The following is a 15785-nucleotide window of genomic DNA, read 5'->3' on the forward strand; positions in this document are numbered from 1 at the left end:
CCTGGTCAATAGTTTTCCAGATCTATAGAAAGAATGTATTTGAAAGACATAATATGTCTTAGTGTTATTGAGAAACTGATGAGCACTTTTGCTCATTTGGGTATTCCAGAACAACTAGTGGTGGACAACGGACCACAATTCACCACAGCAGAATTTAAGTAATTCGAACTGAAATATGATTTTGATCATATTACTAGCAGCCCACATTACTCACAAGCAAATGGAGAGTCTGAGAGATCTGTTCAGACAACAAGAAGATCCATTCCTTGCTCTTCTGAGTTAGAGATCAATATCTATAACAGCTCCTGGATATAGTCCAGTACAACTCCTGATGGAAAGACATTTCAGAACTACTGTTAGGTTCCTTTTCAAAGTCATAGCTCCAAAGTGGCCAGACATGAAGAGAGTAGCCAAATCATCTAAAAAGGAGAAAAGAGCTTATAAACTCTTTTACAACAGACGTAACTCAATTAGAGAACTGCCGGGTGTAGAAACTGATGACCGTCTTTGTGTCAAAACGGGATGTAGAAAAAGGATGGAGAAATCCAGCTATTGTAAAGGAGAAAAAAATATTGCCCACATCGTATGTGATTGAAACCAACATGGAGAGTTCAGCAGAAACTGTTGACAACTACAGTTTGTTGCTGAGAGATCACAATCAACAGAGCAAACTCTGCTGATGGCAGATGCATAACAAGAAAAAGAAGATGCAGATTCCAAATCAGCTATGGCCAGTTGTTGTAACTAATGGATAGCCAGATGATCGAGTTGTTACGTGTTCAGGTTGTGTAATTAGAAAACCAGTATGATTCAGAGACACTTAACAGACTGATCCATACTGAACTTTAAAGACAATGTGCTAGTGTACATTTTATAAATGGTTGGAATATAAAACTTAAAGGAGGAGATGTAATTAATATAAAGTTGCATTATAATGTTTTGCCACTAGGTGGTATTGTGTGAAACATACTTTACCTGAGCTTGTAATAAGCCAGAGACAAGCAATGCATTAACGCAGCGGTTCTCAAACTTTAGTAACCTGAGAACCCCCATTTTGATTTAAAACTTTTCACAGACCCCCAAGCCTCCCACTCAGCCCCAGGCTCCACCCCCACTCCACCCCTTACCCCCAAGACCCCACCTCGCCCCACCTCTTCCTGCCCCGGTTCCACCCATGTCCCTCCTCTTCCCCACCTCTTTCCGACCTCCCCTGAGCACACCCCGTCCCCGTTCCCCCCTCTCTCGCCTAGCTGGGGAACAGCTGTTTCCCGGCATGCAGGAGGCACTGGAAGGGAGGGGGAGGAGTTGATCAGTGGGGCTGGTCGCCCTGCAGATGATTCCTCCTCTCCCCTGAGTGCACCCTGTCCACACTCCTCCCCCACCCTTCCAGCACCTCCTTCACGCTCCTGAACAGCTGCTCCACGGCATGCACTGGGAAGGAGGGCAGGAGTTGAGGGAGGGAGGGGGGAGGAGTTGATCAGCAGGCCCGCAGACCCCCTGGAATACCTTCATGGACCCCCAGGGGTCTGCGGACCCGAGTTTGAGAAACACTTCATTAAAGGATCTCATGGCAGGCACATCTGATATATCTGTCTCTATAAAGGAAGCTCTGTGGCCTGTCCACATCTGGCACAAGAGTCTGAACTTTTAGCAGCAGTCCTGCAACTTACCGTGTACAAGAAGTATAAGACAGAAAGGGTGGCAACATTGATTAGCCACTTGAGTAGCTGCCCAGGATTCCAGTCATGATTGTATAGCCTGTGCTGCCACCCTTACTGCAATAGCTTCACTGCTATTGCTATTGGCGTTGCAAGATCAGAGCTAGTTCAGGTATGTCTACACAGTCTTCAGTCACACTTCTGATTGCAATGTACACATAGCGGTGTGTCATTCACACAAAGGCCCCTTTGCACCACTCTGACAGCATAAATAAGGATTACAGTTGGTGAAAATGTAATTTACACTCACCTAATGGCCCCTTTACACAGCCAGAACCGTATCGTGACGTTGCACTCTATATGATTTTATGAAAATATGCTAATGAGTATGAATATCATGTAACCGGAATATGCTTCATGCAAAAGATCTCTTGTAAGGTATCATTACAAAGCTTGTGATCTACTGAGTGTGATCATCCTATTTGTATAAATGCATCACGCTTGTATCTGAAACTAGAAATATGAAATATAACTCTGAGAGCCTATTGTAATTATGCAAAATGTAGGCCATTAATGGTGGTTTGGAACCTTGATGGCTCCCATTAACCAGGACAATTGACTGTGGATGGTTCTGTTTGCAGGTAGGCCTTCCTGTGAGTCTGGCTGGGAGGAATGAAGGCTTGGGGTCTCAGTGACATGTGATCATGTCACCTGAACTGGAATCCATTTTTAACCTGGTGTTTTTCCATTGAGAAGGAGGGGTGGGAACCCAGAGGGACAAAGGATTCCTGCCTTATGCAAAAGATATATACGTGGGTGGAACAGAACAAAGGGGGCGGCCATCATGAGAAATCCCCTAGCTACCACCTGAGCTGGAACAAGGGCTGTACCAGGGGAAAGGATTGTGCCCAGACTAGGAAGGTGTCCAGTGTGTGAAGGAAACTTATTGAAACAACTCTGAGGGTGAGATTTTTTTCTGTATTCAGTTTTATTACAGTATTAGACTTAGATTTGCGTGTTTTATTTTATTTTACTTGGTAATTCACTTTGTTCTGTCTGTTACTACTTGGAACCACTTAAATCCTACTTTCTGTATTTAATAAAATCACTTTTTACTTATTAATTAACCCAGAGTATGTATTAATACCTGGGAGGAGGGGGGCAAACAGCTGTGCATATCTCTCTATCAGTGTTATAGAGGGTGAACAGTTTATGAGTTTACCCTGTATAAGGCTTATACAGGGTAAAACGGATTTATTTGGGGTTTAGACCCCATTGGGAGTTGGGCATCTGAGTGTTAAAAACAGGAACACTTCTGTAAGTTTCTTTCAGTTAAGTCTGCAGCTTTGGGGCACGTGGTTCAGACCCTGGGTCTGTGTTGGAGCGGGCTGGCATGTCTGGCTCAACAAGACAGGGTGCTGGAGTCCCATGCTGGCAGGGAAAGCAGGGGCAGACGTAGTCTTGGCACATCAGTTGGCAGTTCCTAAGGGGGTTTCTGTGATCCAACCCGTCACACGTATAAAGGGCCTGATTGTAGGTAGGAATGAGGTCTACTGTATATAATTGCATATTGTATACATTAATGTAAATAATCTTTTCAGTGTGATGTTTGAACAGCACAGGGACGTTTTTGAGCCTGCCCACACAACATGGGGCATGTATCCTGCTGTGTAGTTTGAGAGGCCTCTTACTAACCTTGAGGGTTTTGTTGTGTCTCTGGAGCTCCCGGCAGAGACTCTCAAGTTTGCTGCGGGCAAGGATGGCTCTGCTGTGCTCACTCTGCAGCTGGTCCTTCTCTTTGATGATCTGCGCCTGTCTCTTCTGTAGATACTTCAGCTTTTTCTGCTCAGCACGATGTTCTTCCAGCTAAAGACATAGGGGCAAAATGTAGGTAAAAATAAAAATGCAGTATATTGAAAGGAAGGAAAAGAAAATGAGCTCTTTGGTTTTCAACTAAGTTCCTCCTCTTTCATTGTTTGGAAAGTTTTTGTATTTATATCAGCACCTAGTGAAGAGAGGCAAACTACTGGCAGTAAAATCACAATCTGTACAATAGCCCAGTGAATGCAGAGTGAAGCTATAGAGAATTAGAAGGTTGCAGGAGAGTCTGAGATTTCAAGGACCAAATGACTCCAGCCAGGTAGGGCTGGGAGTGGCCTGCCAAAAACAGGGAAGAACCAGAAAGGCTTGGATCCTCTTTTGGGAAAAGGGGAGAAGCCCCAGGATTGAGTTTGTTTAGAGTTCTTGTGAAGTTATGAATTCCCTCTGTATTTGAACTAGACAAGTCTGGGAAGTGGGTAAAGAGTTTTTTTCCAGACAAAGAAAATGCCTATGCTTCCATCCAGGTACAATCACAGACAACTGGTAATCATAGTCAAGTGGTCAGACATTGGCATATTGGAGCCTGCAGGGACAGATCACTTTGCATTGTAGAAAGCACGAGCAGGGAAGAAACCAGCAGGGAACTTTCTCCATCAGACTCCATGGCACCTTTCCGCACAGCAGAGGCACTGGACTTTGAGAAGGATACATTTCAAAAGTTAATTGGTGTATAAAAGAGATGGGCAAAGAACCCCAAGTTATTTTTCACCCAAGAAGACAAAGGAACCAAGATCTTTGGATTTTGTGGGAGATCCTGACTAATGGGGTGGTCCGCCATCTTGCTGGAAGGAGCATGGTAAGAGTCTTACCTTGAACCAAGCCTGTAGTTTTGTTAAGACTTTGTCACTACAAAGTGTTTTTCACTTTTATTTGCTTGTAACCATTTCTGACTTTATACCATGTTGCTTTTTGATTAAATAAAATAAATTGTTTTTACTTTTATTCTAAATCAACCCAGTGCTGTGTTGGAATTGAAGTGATCTTTAACACTAGTTAAAGCAACAAACTCCTGTGCTTTTGTCTCTTTAAAGGAGCAACAGACCTTATTACTCCTCTGAGTGGTCCAGGAGAGGGCTGGACATTTCAGGACGAATGGTTTTGGGGAAATTTGGGAAAAGTGTTGGAGTCACTTGGCTAGTAGTAACCAAGGCTGGTGGAGACCAGAGCATGGCTGTGGTGTGACAAGCAGGCTGCTGAAGTCAGAGCTGCTGAACCAGGGCTGCTTAACACACACAGATTCAGTGCATGCTTGTATGCAGGGTTGGAGCGTCCAGATGGAGAGCTACAGCAGCAGAGCATTTTAAGGCACTCGGAGTTACAGGAGAAGCAACGACACAACCTCTCACTGATCTGAATTACAGCCCTGAACGTGACAAGATAAGCGAACAGCATGTGGAGCACTGCTTTCGGTGCTACACTTCTTTGTTCGTTCACAGTGCAATTGATCCCTGTGATAAAGAGTGGGGCAGTCCAACATCAATAGAAGTAGCACAGTCCATAGACTGCTTCATGGAGCCCCTGGCATGTCTCCCTTTATGAGGTCAAAAGTATGCTTGGGGAGTAGGATGATGATGGGTCTGTTTGTTTTTCTGGTAGGCACTGTGGAGTAGAAGGGAATATCAGTGTATGCCATTCTTAGAGTGGAAAGGCTTTATCCAAGAACAATTATCCAAGAACATGAAAGAAAATTAGACCCAAAAGGGAAATGTTTAAGGACTCTGACCTGGTGGAGTTTAATTAAGGTGTTCAGGAATAAGGGAAACTGAGGCAGGGTGCTGTTGAAGCAACCTTGACCATGAAGGGCTCTTGAGAGGCACCTGATCCTGTTACCGTTAGCACATTCTATAATGAAGTAGAGAATTCAAAATTTGCACTGTGTTGGTCAATTACATGGTATTATTTATGTTCCGTGATGGTTGATATATGCAACTGAGCAATACAGTGCTGATGTCAAGTGTGAATATTACAATAGAATATAAAGCTTGAATTTCACACTTTGTTGATTAGTTATGTAAATCACCCTATCTGTGAACAGAAACAATACCACATGATATGTGGCTAATTAAAGCAGTGGAAACTGATTTATCTATTCAACTATTAATTTATCCAAGTTTCAGTATCTACAACTGGAGTGATCTACAGGCCAGGAATTATTCACTGAAGAAACTTGTGAATAATGTTGAACTCACAACCCTCTATCAAAAAATGCTCTTGGACAAAGCCTTTCAACCATAAGAATGGTATTTATTAATACCCCTTTCTACTCCGTAATACCTACCAGAAAAACAAACAAAATTACCACCCTACCCCAAGCAGACTTTTGATCCCATAGATGGAGACTGTCAGAGACTTCATGAAGTCAAATAGGGACTTTGCTGTTCTATTGATGCTACACAGCACCACTCTTCACCACAGGGATCACGTTGTGAACAAAGTAGTATTGAAAGTATGTTCCACATGTGGTTCACTTATCTTGCCATGTGTCTGTGAATAGTATTGCCTGGTATAAAAAAACAACACTGTGAATCACTATGTTATCAGAAATATCACAGAATGGCCTCTGGAACACTAAAATGGCATGACTAGGAGAGTTCACTAAGTGAAATGATATGAAGCTCAAACCAGAGGACAATCTTAATGAATATTGTTTTATACTTCCATTGCTTCCAATATATTTGCATCTTATGTCCAACTTTCACTATACATATTCATATTGTTATATGTAGCCCAAAACTGTGTTTACATATGATCAGACTGCACTTGCTGAAATACGTTTTCTACCATTATAGAGAGTCAGTAGCCTTTCTTTAATTAAGGCTGAGACTTGTTTTCCTTTATAAGCCTGATTTTTGGCCCGCTCTCCATCTCCTTTTAAAAATATAACAAATATTCTCTTCGCTTCAAATTTTGCATGTGTGGCCTGTGCTCAGCAGATAATATTTTGTCCAAATTGTAGATGACTCAGTCAAGCTAATAAAAAATGTTGCAATCTTGGCCCAGCTGAAGTTAATGGCAAAACTCCTGTTGATGTTGGTGAAGCTAGGATTTCACGCTAAGGTTCTAGCCTTTTTTTCCAGATAGGGAGAGCCTTCAGAATGTAAACTGACCACAAGGGAGTTTTCTGCAATGGTTTGTGGGAAAAAATTAAGATAAACCACATCCTGCTCCACTAATCCAAATCACCTTTACCAGCTTTAGGTTCACTCCCTCTGGGGAACCTGGCATTGGCCACTGTCGGTAGACAGGATACTAGGCTGGATGGACCTTTGGTCTGACCCAGTACGGCCGTTCTTATGTAGCTGTGCTCTTGCCCAGCACAACCCAGTAGAGCAGAGTATATAGCATAAGCATTTCTCAGCAAGCCTTTGATTAATTTTATTAATTTATTCACTTTGGCAATGTCATAAGAACACAAGAACGGCCATATTGGGTCAGAACAATGGTCCATCTAGCCTAGTATCCTGTTTTCCCAAAGTGGCCAGTACCAGATGTTTCAGAGGGAATTACTAGAACAGGGCAATTGATGAGTGATCCATCCCTTGCTGTCCAGTCCTAGCTTCTGGCAGTCAGAGGCACAGGGATACCTGGAGCATGGGGTTGCATCTCTGACCATCTTGGCTAATGTCACAGTTATATCTCGAGAGGCAGCAGAGCATAAATGCTTTTGTGCTTCTCTTCTGATAGATTCTTCAAAGCCTCTCCCCTGCAGGGGCAGTTGGTGGTATGAGCCCATATTTTCAAGCTGTGCTTGACTGTGGTGGAGAGTAAATTAAAGCAGGACCAGTCCTGCTACAACTTATGCTGCAGGCATGAGGTCTCTTTAAGTATGTGCTTAAGTCCCATCAAAGTCCGTCTAAACCACCAGGTTATGAAATTAGGGCATTACATGAAAAGAGCACAGCTCAATTTTGTGATGAAGCATCACACATAACATCAGAGACATTTGTGTATAAAACCAATTATAAAGCCAATGTTCTGTGAGGCAAATTTTCAATACTCCGCAAACCGTACAAATGCAGTGGTGTTTCCAAATGGAAGATATCAACAGGCTACGGCTGTGGAGTCTGTAGAGCACTTAGAAAAAATCCTTAGCCCAAAAATAACACTTGCAAAGTACGAAAGGAACAAAGAAGGCTGGCGTGGGTACAGGAGTTTGATGCGTTTAACTGTTCATTCCCATATTTTGTAGATATTTGGTTTTTTGGGTTTTTTTAAGTTTAACATTGACTCTGAATATTCTGGTTTTTTACTCCTCCTCCACTCCCTTTTAAATAACTGAAGTCATATTACTTTTACTCTTAAACTACTCATATGTGTGCTCAACATTACAACCTAGTTTTTAAAAGCTCTGTATTTTATTATTAAGAAAATGATACCTAAATTATCTCCACCCCTTTAAAAAATCCTTAAAACCAGAGTATAATTTCCTGTTTAAACATTTATACATACATACTCAAACACAAACATAAATATCACTCTCAAAAGAAAGGAAATGTAAAGTTGGGAATGTCAGTCATTCTTAGTAGCTGTGGAGTGTCCAAAGTAACACCCACTTCTGAAAGCAGGGATTCCACTAATCTCCAGTGTGTGTTGGTTTGATAGTGCAAAGCCACGGTCAGTTTCTCAGTTTTTAAAAAATCTGTTTTAGGAAGCAAACAGTCCAGGAACTAATACACTGAGAAAATCATTGCCTGAGGAAGTCAGGCAGTCAAATGCGATATGCTGTTAACTTTTATTGTTTTCTGGGTTTTAGAGAGCTGTTTAAAGTACAAACATCACCTGCTCTCTGTTTCATCAAAACCTAAGCCTTTTGGTTGGTCATGTAATTGGAATTCTTAACTGTGTGTTTTACAAACATTGGTTTTCCTAAGCACAGTGGATATTAGTAGGCATAGGGTGACCAGACAGCAAGTGTGAAAAATCGGAGTACCCTCTGGCAAATTTAGTCCACAACATTTTTATGGCTGATTTTTCTTAGTTATTCATCAGGTCTTTTATTATTCTGCTCCTAAATCAATCAATCAATCTACCTACCTACCTAATTGTTCTTATTTTGTTGGTGCCCACACTAGGCCAAATGTAGCCAATAGAATTACACAGAGGATGAATTAGATCCTGATCCCACAATGAGCTCAGCATGGTAAGATCAGTGCATTCACATGGACCCAATTTACTTATGTTGAAAATCAGCCCACACTGGCTTAAATGGGGCTCTGTATGGGAGGGAGTGCAGGGGTGCTGCCAGCAGGGAGCTCATTGCAGGATCAGGCATTTGGATTGTAACTATAGGGCCCAGTTCTCTCCTGTCTGGGAGCTTGTGTAGTAATTTACACATGTGAAGTGTGGGTATAAAACCCTACCAAATCAGAGTGGTAGTGTTGTCCACCCACTTTGCACAGATGTTAATGACTATACATGGAGCAGGGCAAAGGAGAATCAGGCTCCTAGTGTTTTTACAGCCACTCTGAAACAATGTAAATGATTACACAAGGTGCAAGTAGGGAACAGGCCTGCCACCTATATATTTGTGTCAAAGATACTTTACTTAGCTTTCCCTATGTTCCAAGTGATATTGGCCCCAATTCTGATATCAGTTCTACCCAGTTACACCCAGAATAGAAATATTAAAATCAGTGGAACTACTCTGATGTATATGAGATAAGACTCTGACCTAAAATATGTGCTCAGAATCTTCTTGTGAAAGTTGCTTGTGTGATGAGGGGGCAGGCAAGTCTTGAGAAATGAAGAGGAGAGAATACATGGAATTTGAAATAACTGTTCTGGTCCTATAATCTTAAGCTTATACCTATAGTATAAAAAATAACGTTTAATCTTCTTTAAAAAGGTCTAGGAATAGTAGAAAATATGCAAATTTAATAAGGAGAAAATCCTTTTTCAACTGCAGTAGATGTTAATTCTTTATCATGGCTGTAGCCTCACAGCTGGTTGGCAAAATGCATGTCTTCAATTAGGCTGCACTTTACTAAACGGTTTGGTACATATTTCATTTAAGCTGCCAATGTTCTGCCTCATCAACTCTCCATCTCTTTTCAGATCTCCTCTGAAAATATATCTTTTGGGCCTTGCCCTTTAGTTTTTCATCTTCTTCAGCTATGATTTATTATTTAACCCTGAAAAGTGTTTTGGGACACAGTTTGTATAAAAGACTTTATACAGAATAAAGTTAGAGCATACTGCATTGCACATCTTGTTTATCACTTCAGGTATAGATTTTTTTTTCTCACATAAGTCAACAAATGCTATACTAACCATCTCAGCATACTTCCTAAATAACATGTCCAGCTTCTCTTCTGGCGTACTCAGCTTGTTCAAGCTTTGCATCAGCAGCGTGGCTTCCTTCCCTTAAAAAAAAAGAAACAGAGGGTTGATGAGAAGGCAGTTAGTATATGGTGTGCTGTTAGGCTGTTTGATGTGTTAATCTAAAAAGCTCAGTTAGAAATGAAACCTCTTGGTGTGAGAGGAATAATTTTCACCTTGTTTGTTTTTGTTTTTTTAAAGGAAGACATGAACAGAGTCTGCTAATCACAAACATGTCTAGAACTTGATCCCATTCTAGAACTTGGCCCTGAACAGTTTTCTAGCTATAGGTGTAGATTTTTCAAAAGCACACGTAGGTGCCTAAATTCCATTGAAAGTCGATGGGAGTTAATTGCCTTTGAAAAGCTGCCTCATGAGCCGGGATCCTAGTTTTCTATGATACAAAAACCAAAATTCTCCAGTAAAAACCCATAAAAATCTGCATTTTTCCAGAATTAAAATGAAAAGCTGAACTTTAGTTTTCCTAGCCACAATATATATAGGTATCAGTTAAACGCAATGTTTTACTGGTATATTTAAAATGTTTAAGCAAGTTTGAAGCCTACCAGTGCCATCAAACATTATAATAAAATAAAATGAATAGAATGATCCAGTCAGTGTTTCTTTACTGTTGTCGATTGCCCTGCTGTTTCAGCCTCTTGTTTTTGTTTCTTTTCATTGATTGTTTAGCGCTTTCTATGTGTCCTACAATTATCTGCCTTTTAACATAATATACAGCCTTGCTGCGTACAATACAGAACAGCACATTACCATACACAGGAAATTTGTCTTTGCCAAACTCAGTGACATGATCTTTAGAGTGATTTTTAATGTTTTCAGCATCCTTTCTTACTCACTTCTGGAAGCTGAAGTGAAATTTGAGATGCATTAAAACATGAACCCCTATACGCAATTGAGTAACCTCTATTCGCGGAAGCAGTGTATTGGAGTATGTTTAGCTGTGTAAATTTAAAGCGCATTCAAAAATCAACCACAAGGTGGGGAGGTTGCATGCATTGATTAAGTGACATTGGTATTTTCAAAAAAAATTTAGTTAATAGTTAATATATTTGTTATTTTTTCACAAAATGTAAAACCTAAAGATTCTCTGTAAAAACCCAAATTCTGCATTTTTCCATGGCAAATGGATTTCTAGGATCCCTGCTCATGAACTATTTTTATTCAATACTTTTTAGTAAAGTGATTGGGTTATATGCACAGTACTAACCTAGAGATTTCTGGGCCAGAGTCTTTGTATGGTGCAATAGGGCTGGATTCTGGCTGTAACAAGTAAGAATTCCCTCAGCAGGTGGATACTCTTAGCTGGTGCTGTGCCATCCTCTTTCCCCAGTATACGGGGCATGCTGGTGTTGGGAAAGCTCATGCTGGGGGCCTGCTGAAGTGAGGGAGGGACAGGGTAGGATTGTACGCCACTATGCTGATCCTCAGTGACCACATGCCATTAGTGTAAATTGAAGCAGACCCTTAGGCTACTCTATTGAGGACCAGTGCAGACTTGCCCATGCAATCAGGTAGCCACATCTGGCTCCCTGACCCCATGTGGAATCTTGGATGCAAGAGAGAATCTGGCCCTATATCTTTAATGCACTGTACATACATTGCCAGACTAAAACACACACCCACCTTTGAGGTAGACAACTAAATACTTTATACCCACCTTTGTAACGCCAATATTCTGGTACTGTTTGGGGACGATTTTGACCATTGGTGTAAATTAGAGCAGCCTTAGTGCTGCTCTAACTTACATCCAGCCTGCAAAAGGTCCCTTAGGGGTTGTGTGCAGTTGAACATAGTTGGAGCATAGTATGCTGTGGCCATGGCCTCTTCTGTTCCCACAGTACTCTTCCTATTCCAGAGGCTGCGAGGGGAGCTACTTTGCCAGCTCTACACCAGCTGGGGACCTTTTTTACTCCAGGTGTACTCCCTGTAGGAAAAGTCCACTCTTTTGGCCCCTGGGTAATACATCTCTCTCCAGCATATTCTCCAACCCACAACTTCCAAACTGCGTTGACTAGGAGAAAAAAGTGCTAGTTGGGCGGCACAATATTGTATAATATTCTCCTGGGTGTCCATGTTATTAAAAGGATCAACATCTGATGCAGCCTAAACCTATTTCTTGGATAATTATGTAAAACATATGTAACTAGACAAAGTTTGCAACAACAGTCACACTTCTCCACACGTAACCAGAAAATTCTTACTATCAATGACCAATAGAGATTTAATGTGGGAATCAACATAGATCAGAGTGTTTTCTGTTTTAAGCAATGACTCATAGAAGGGCAGCATTTCAGTTACATAAATACTTGCCTAGCCCTTTCAGGATTTTCTTTTCCAGTTTTTGCTCCTTATTGATGCTGGATTCCTTTGCTCCTGAGGCATCCCCAGTAGCTATCTGCTCTTTCTCACTCTCGTCATTTGCATCGTCATAGTCTCCGTCCTCGTTATTGAACGATTCTCCCTTCTCAGGCTTGTCAGTTCCTTTAGCAGCTCTCTCTTTCTCCACTAGACTAGCAGCAGACCCATAGGTTTTAATAATGTCCTCCAGCTGTCGGCTCAGCTCTTCAGATATGTCACAAACTGTTGTTTCAGGCTGAGCACTTGTTTCATTCTCTGGGGGCTGGGGCTTGGGAGAGGATTTCTCACTGTTTTGTTTTTCAAGGCCATTCTGATTAGGTGATGTTGAAGTGCTATTTGCAGGCGGGAGTGCTTGGTTTGGTTCAGGTTTGAGATCAGTGGGCTGGTTATTCTCCATACTTGGTATAGTACCTAGTAGCACACAAATGAAAGTTTAACATTAACAAATTAATGTAGTCATCTAATAGTACACAAATATCATACAACACACTAGTGGTTTTGTCTAGATTACAGGGGAATGTGCTTTTCTGTTACTTGAGAAATATGTCATGTAAAAAACTTTAGCATCTGAGGCAATTTATCCCCAGTGAAAAAAGCAAATTTTATACATTAAAAATGGAACATGCCCACATAAAACTAACATTTAAAAAAAATCCTTATTCCCGTTGCCAGTGATACCACAGGCGATTAAACCAGATATGATCTAATTTACTGTGCTTTCTGAGTATACTGTATGCCACTTGTTTTACTTCTTGCGTTTTTTCCCCCAGCTGACTGGGGCAGCTTCACTTTACACCAGAGGTTCCCAAACTGTGGGGTGCCCCTCTGGGGGGGTGCGGAGGAACATTTGGGATGGTGCAGCAGGGCCCACGCCATCCCACAAAGGGGGCAAGGAGGAAGCCCCACCCAGCCATGCTCCACTCCCAGCTCTGCTCTGGCCCCGCCCCCAGCCGTGCCCCATGCCCGGCCCCGCCCCTGGCCTTGGCCCCCGACCACGGCCCAGCTGTGGCTCCGCACCCAGCTCTGTTCCCGGCCCTGCCCCACCCCAAGCCTTGGCCCCTGGCCATGGCTCTGTTCCTGGCTCGGGGGGGGGGGGGAGGGAGGGGGGGAGGGACACACACAGGATTAAGGGGGCCCGTGATCCTGAAAAGTTTGGGGACCATTGCTTTAGACTTTAATCAGTTTCACTTTCTAGTTCAGACTCATTGTGGCACAATGTGTCGTACCTTCATTTAGCAACACTGAAGAGAAATATTTAAATCTAAAAATGGTTCTAAAACTGTTATGTAACTGTATACCATCTAGTACAGTGGGGCCCACTGGCACTACCACAATAAAAACAAATAATTAATAATAAAATAAACTGCAAAACACTATTCTCATATTTAATTAGTACCACTAACTGTGTGCTTGGCACTGTACAAAACATATAAAAAGACAGAATCCCAGCATCATAACATTATTTCATGATGCTTAGGTGCAACATCACTTGCTTCACTGGTTACACAAGAGATTAATCTGGTATACTATGTGTTTCCCTCCTCCCTGTAAAACTATACAAATAAAACCCATAACATTTCTCATCCACAGTCACTAGTTAAATTATGCTGTGCATTAATCCTCCTTTATATTCCCCAAACCCTGAGGTCTGGACTCTGTGTGAAGGCTGCTCTAACTTACACAGCAGCCAGGGATCATTCTAGCAACAGGGATCACTGGGACATAAAGATGTCTTGGCCACTCCTACTATGGCCACACCCTGAAGGCTGGAGTCCTGGAGGGGGCGTGGTATAAGAGCTAATACTTTGGGTCTGTGCCATTCAGAGGTACAGTTTAAACAGGGGAATTCCTCAGGGAGTAGGCTTCGTTGACTTTACTGCTACTTTGCACTGCTGGAGTGGTGCAAACCAGAAGGATTAGACTCCAGGATTGGTTCCTGTTACTAAAACTAGTTCATGCTGCCCTTGAATTTCTCTCTTTCAGCTTTGTCATTTGTCTTTTTTGTTGTTGTCCCCTTTAGTGATAGCACAGGTCACACATCTGGTAAGACATAAAGCCCCAGAGAGTGTAATAAATAAGAATGCTTTGTCTGTTTTTAATCCAATATGTAAGATCAAAGCTGTCTTATCCTGGAAAGATGAGCTTGCTTTCACAATAAATAGGGCCCTACCAAATTCACATTCATTGTGGTCAATTTCATGGCCACAGGTCTTAAAATTGATCAATTTCAGGGTGTTGTAACCATGGGGGTCCTAATTCAAAAGCTGTGGTAGGGGGGTTGCTGGATTGCCATATTCACTTCTGTGCTGCAGCTGTGGAGTTTCCTGCAGCTTGCGGAGGCTCCCAGTGGTGGAGGTAGGTCTGATCTCCCCAGTGCTGCAGGGAGTGCCCCAACCGGGGGCTCCTAGCTGCTAGTCAGGGCCAGTGGTGGATTAACGCATGGGCCCATGGGACCTGTACCCAGGGGCCCCAGACAATTTGAAAAATGGGTGCCCCAGCCCTGGCAGGAGCCACAGGATGGAAGCCCCAAGCCCCAGCACGCACTGCAGAGGCTGAAGCCCTGAGCTCGGGCGCCCTGAGCCCCAGCAGGAGCCGCGGGGCCTGAAGCCTCAAGCCCAAGCAGGAGCCTGGAGCGGGGGCCAGAGGCCCTGAGCCTGGGCAGCCCAAGCCCTGGTTGGAGCCATGGGGTGAGGGGGAGGGAAGCAGCCCCAAGCCCGGGCAAAAACCATGGGGAGGCAGAACCCTGGAGCTCAGGCAGGAGCTGTGGGGGGCGAAAGCCCCAAGTCCCGGCTGGAGCCGTTGGGGGTGGCAGCCCCCAGGCCAGGTCCCTGAGCCCAGGCAGGAGCCGAGGGGGGTGGGGCAGCAGCCCCGAGCCCAGGCAGGAGCCATGGGCGGGGGAGGGGGAACAGCAGCCCCAAGCCGGCGGCAGGAGTTGCGGGCAGCGGCAGCAACCCCCAACCTGGGTGCCCCAACCCTGGGCAGGAGCCAGGGGGGGTGGCAGCCCTGAGCCCTGGCTGGAGCTATGGGTGGTGGCAGCAGGCCCCAGCCTGGGTGCCCCGACCCTGGGCAGGAGCCATGGGGGGGGAGGGACAGCAGCCCCAAGCTGCGGCAGGAAGTGCGGGTGGCAGGAGCTGTGGGTGGCGGCAGCCACCCCCAGCCTGGGCGCCATGAGCCACGACAAGAGCCCTCACTTCTATGTGCTGCCTGTGGAGGTGGGTCTGATCTCCCTCCAATAACAGCCGTGCAGGGAAGGACAAGTCCTGTCCCTCCCCAGCCCGGCTGATTTAGGAGAGATCAGATTTCATGGGAAAGAGCTTATTTCGTAGTCTGTGACATGTTTTTCATGGGTTTGAAATTGGTAGGGCCCTAGCAATAAAGCAATATGATAAAACTGAGAAATGGTTTAAAGAAGAAATTTAGTTTTGCTCAATTGGTGTGTACTCTCTACAGTGTCCAAGTTGCTGCTGTTTTAAAAGGCAGTGTATGATGAGAGATGTGCAATGTATTTGTAATACATGACTCTGCATATCAAACTCCTACCCGTCAAAT

The 15785-nt window shown here is 43.5% G+C and overlaps 1 protein-coding gene across 1 annotated transcript in view; it reads right to left on the bottom strand.

Moving 5' to 3' along the window:
- TXLNB (taxilin beta) overlaps positions 1–12633 on the bottom strand; it is a 40609-nt gene extending 27976 nt beyond the window's left edge. The window contains exons 1-3 of the mRNA XM_065400981.1: positions 12189–12633; positions 9810–9901; positions 3354–3524 (exon numbers count right to left, since the gene is read on the bottom strand). Coding sequence (XP_065257053.1) covers positions 3354–3524; positions 9810–9901; positions 12189–12633 — 708 coding nt within the window. The remainder of the gene's footprint in view (positions 1–3353; positions 3525–9809; positions 9902–12188) is intronic.
- Between the last annotated feature and the right edge of the window lie 3152 nt (positions 12634–15785).

Source organism: Emys orbicularis, chromosome 3, assembly GCF_028017835.1.
Source record: "Emys orbicularis isolate rEmyOrb1 chromosome 3, rEmyOrb1.hap1, whole genome shotgun sequence".
NCBI classification, from domain to species: domain Eukaryota; kingdom Metazoa; phylum Chordata; order Testudines; family Emydidae; genus Emys; species Emys orbicularis.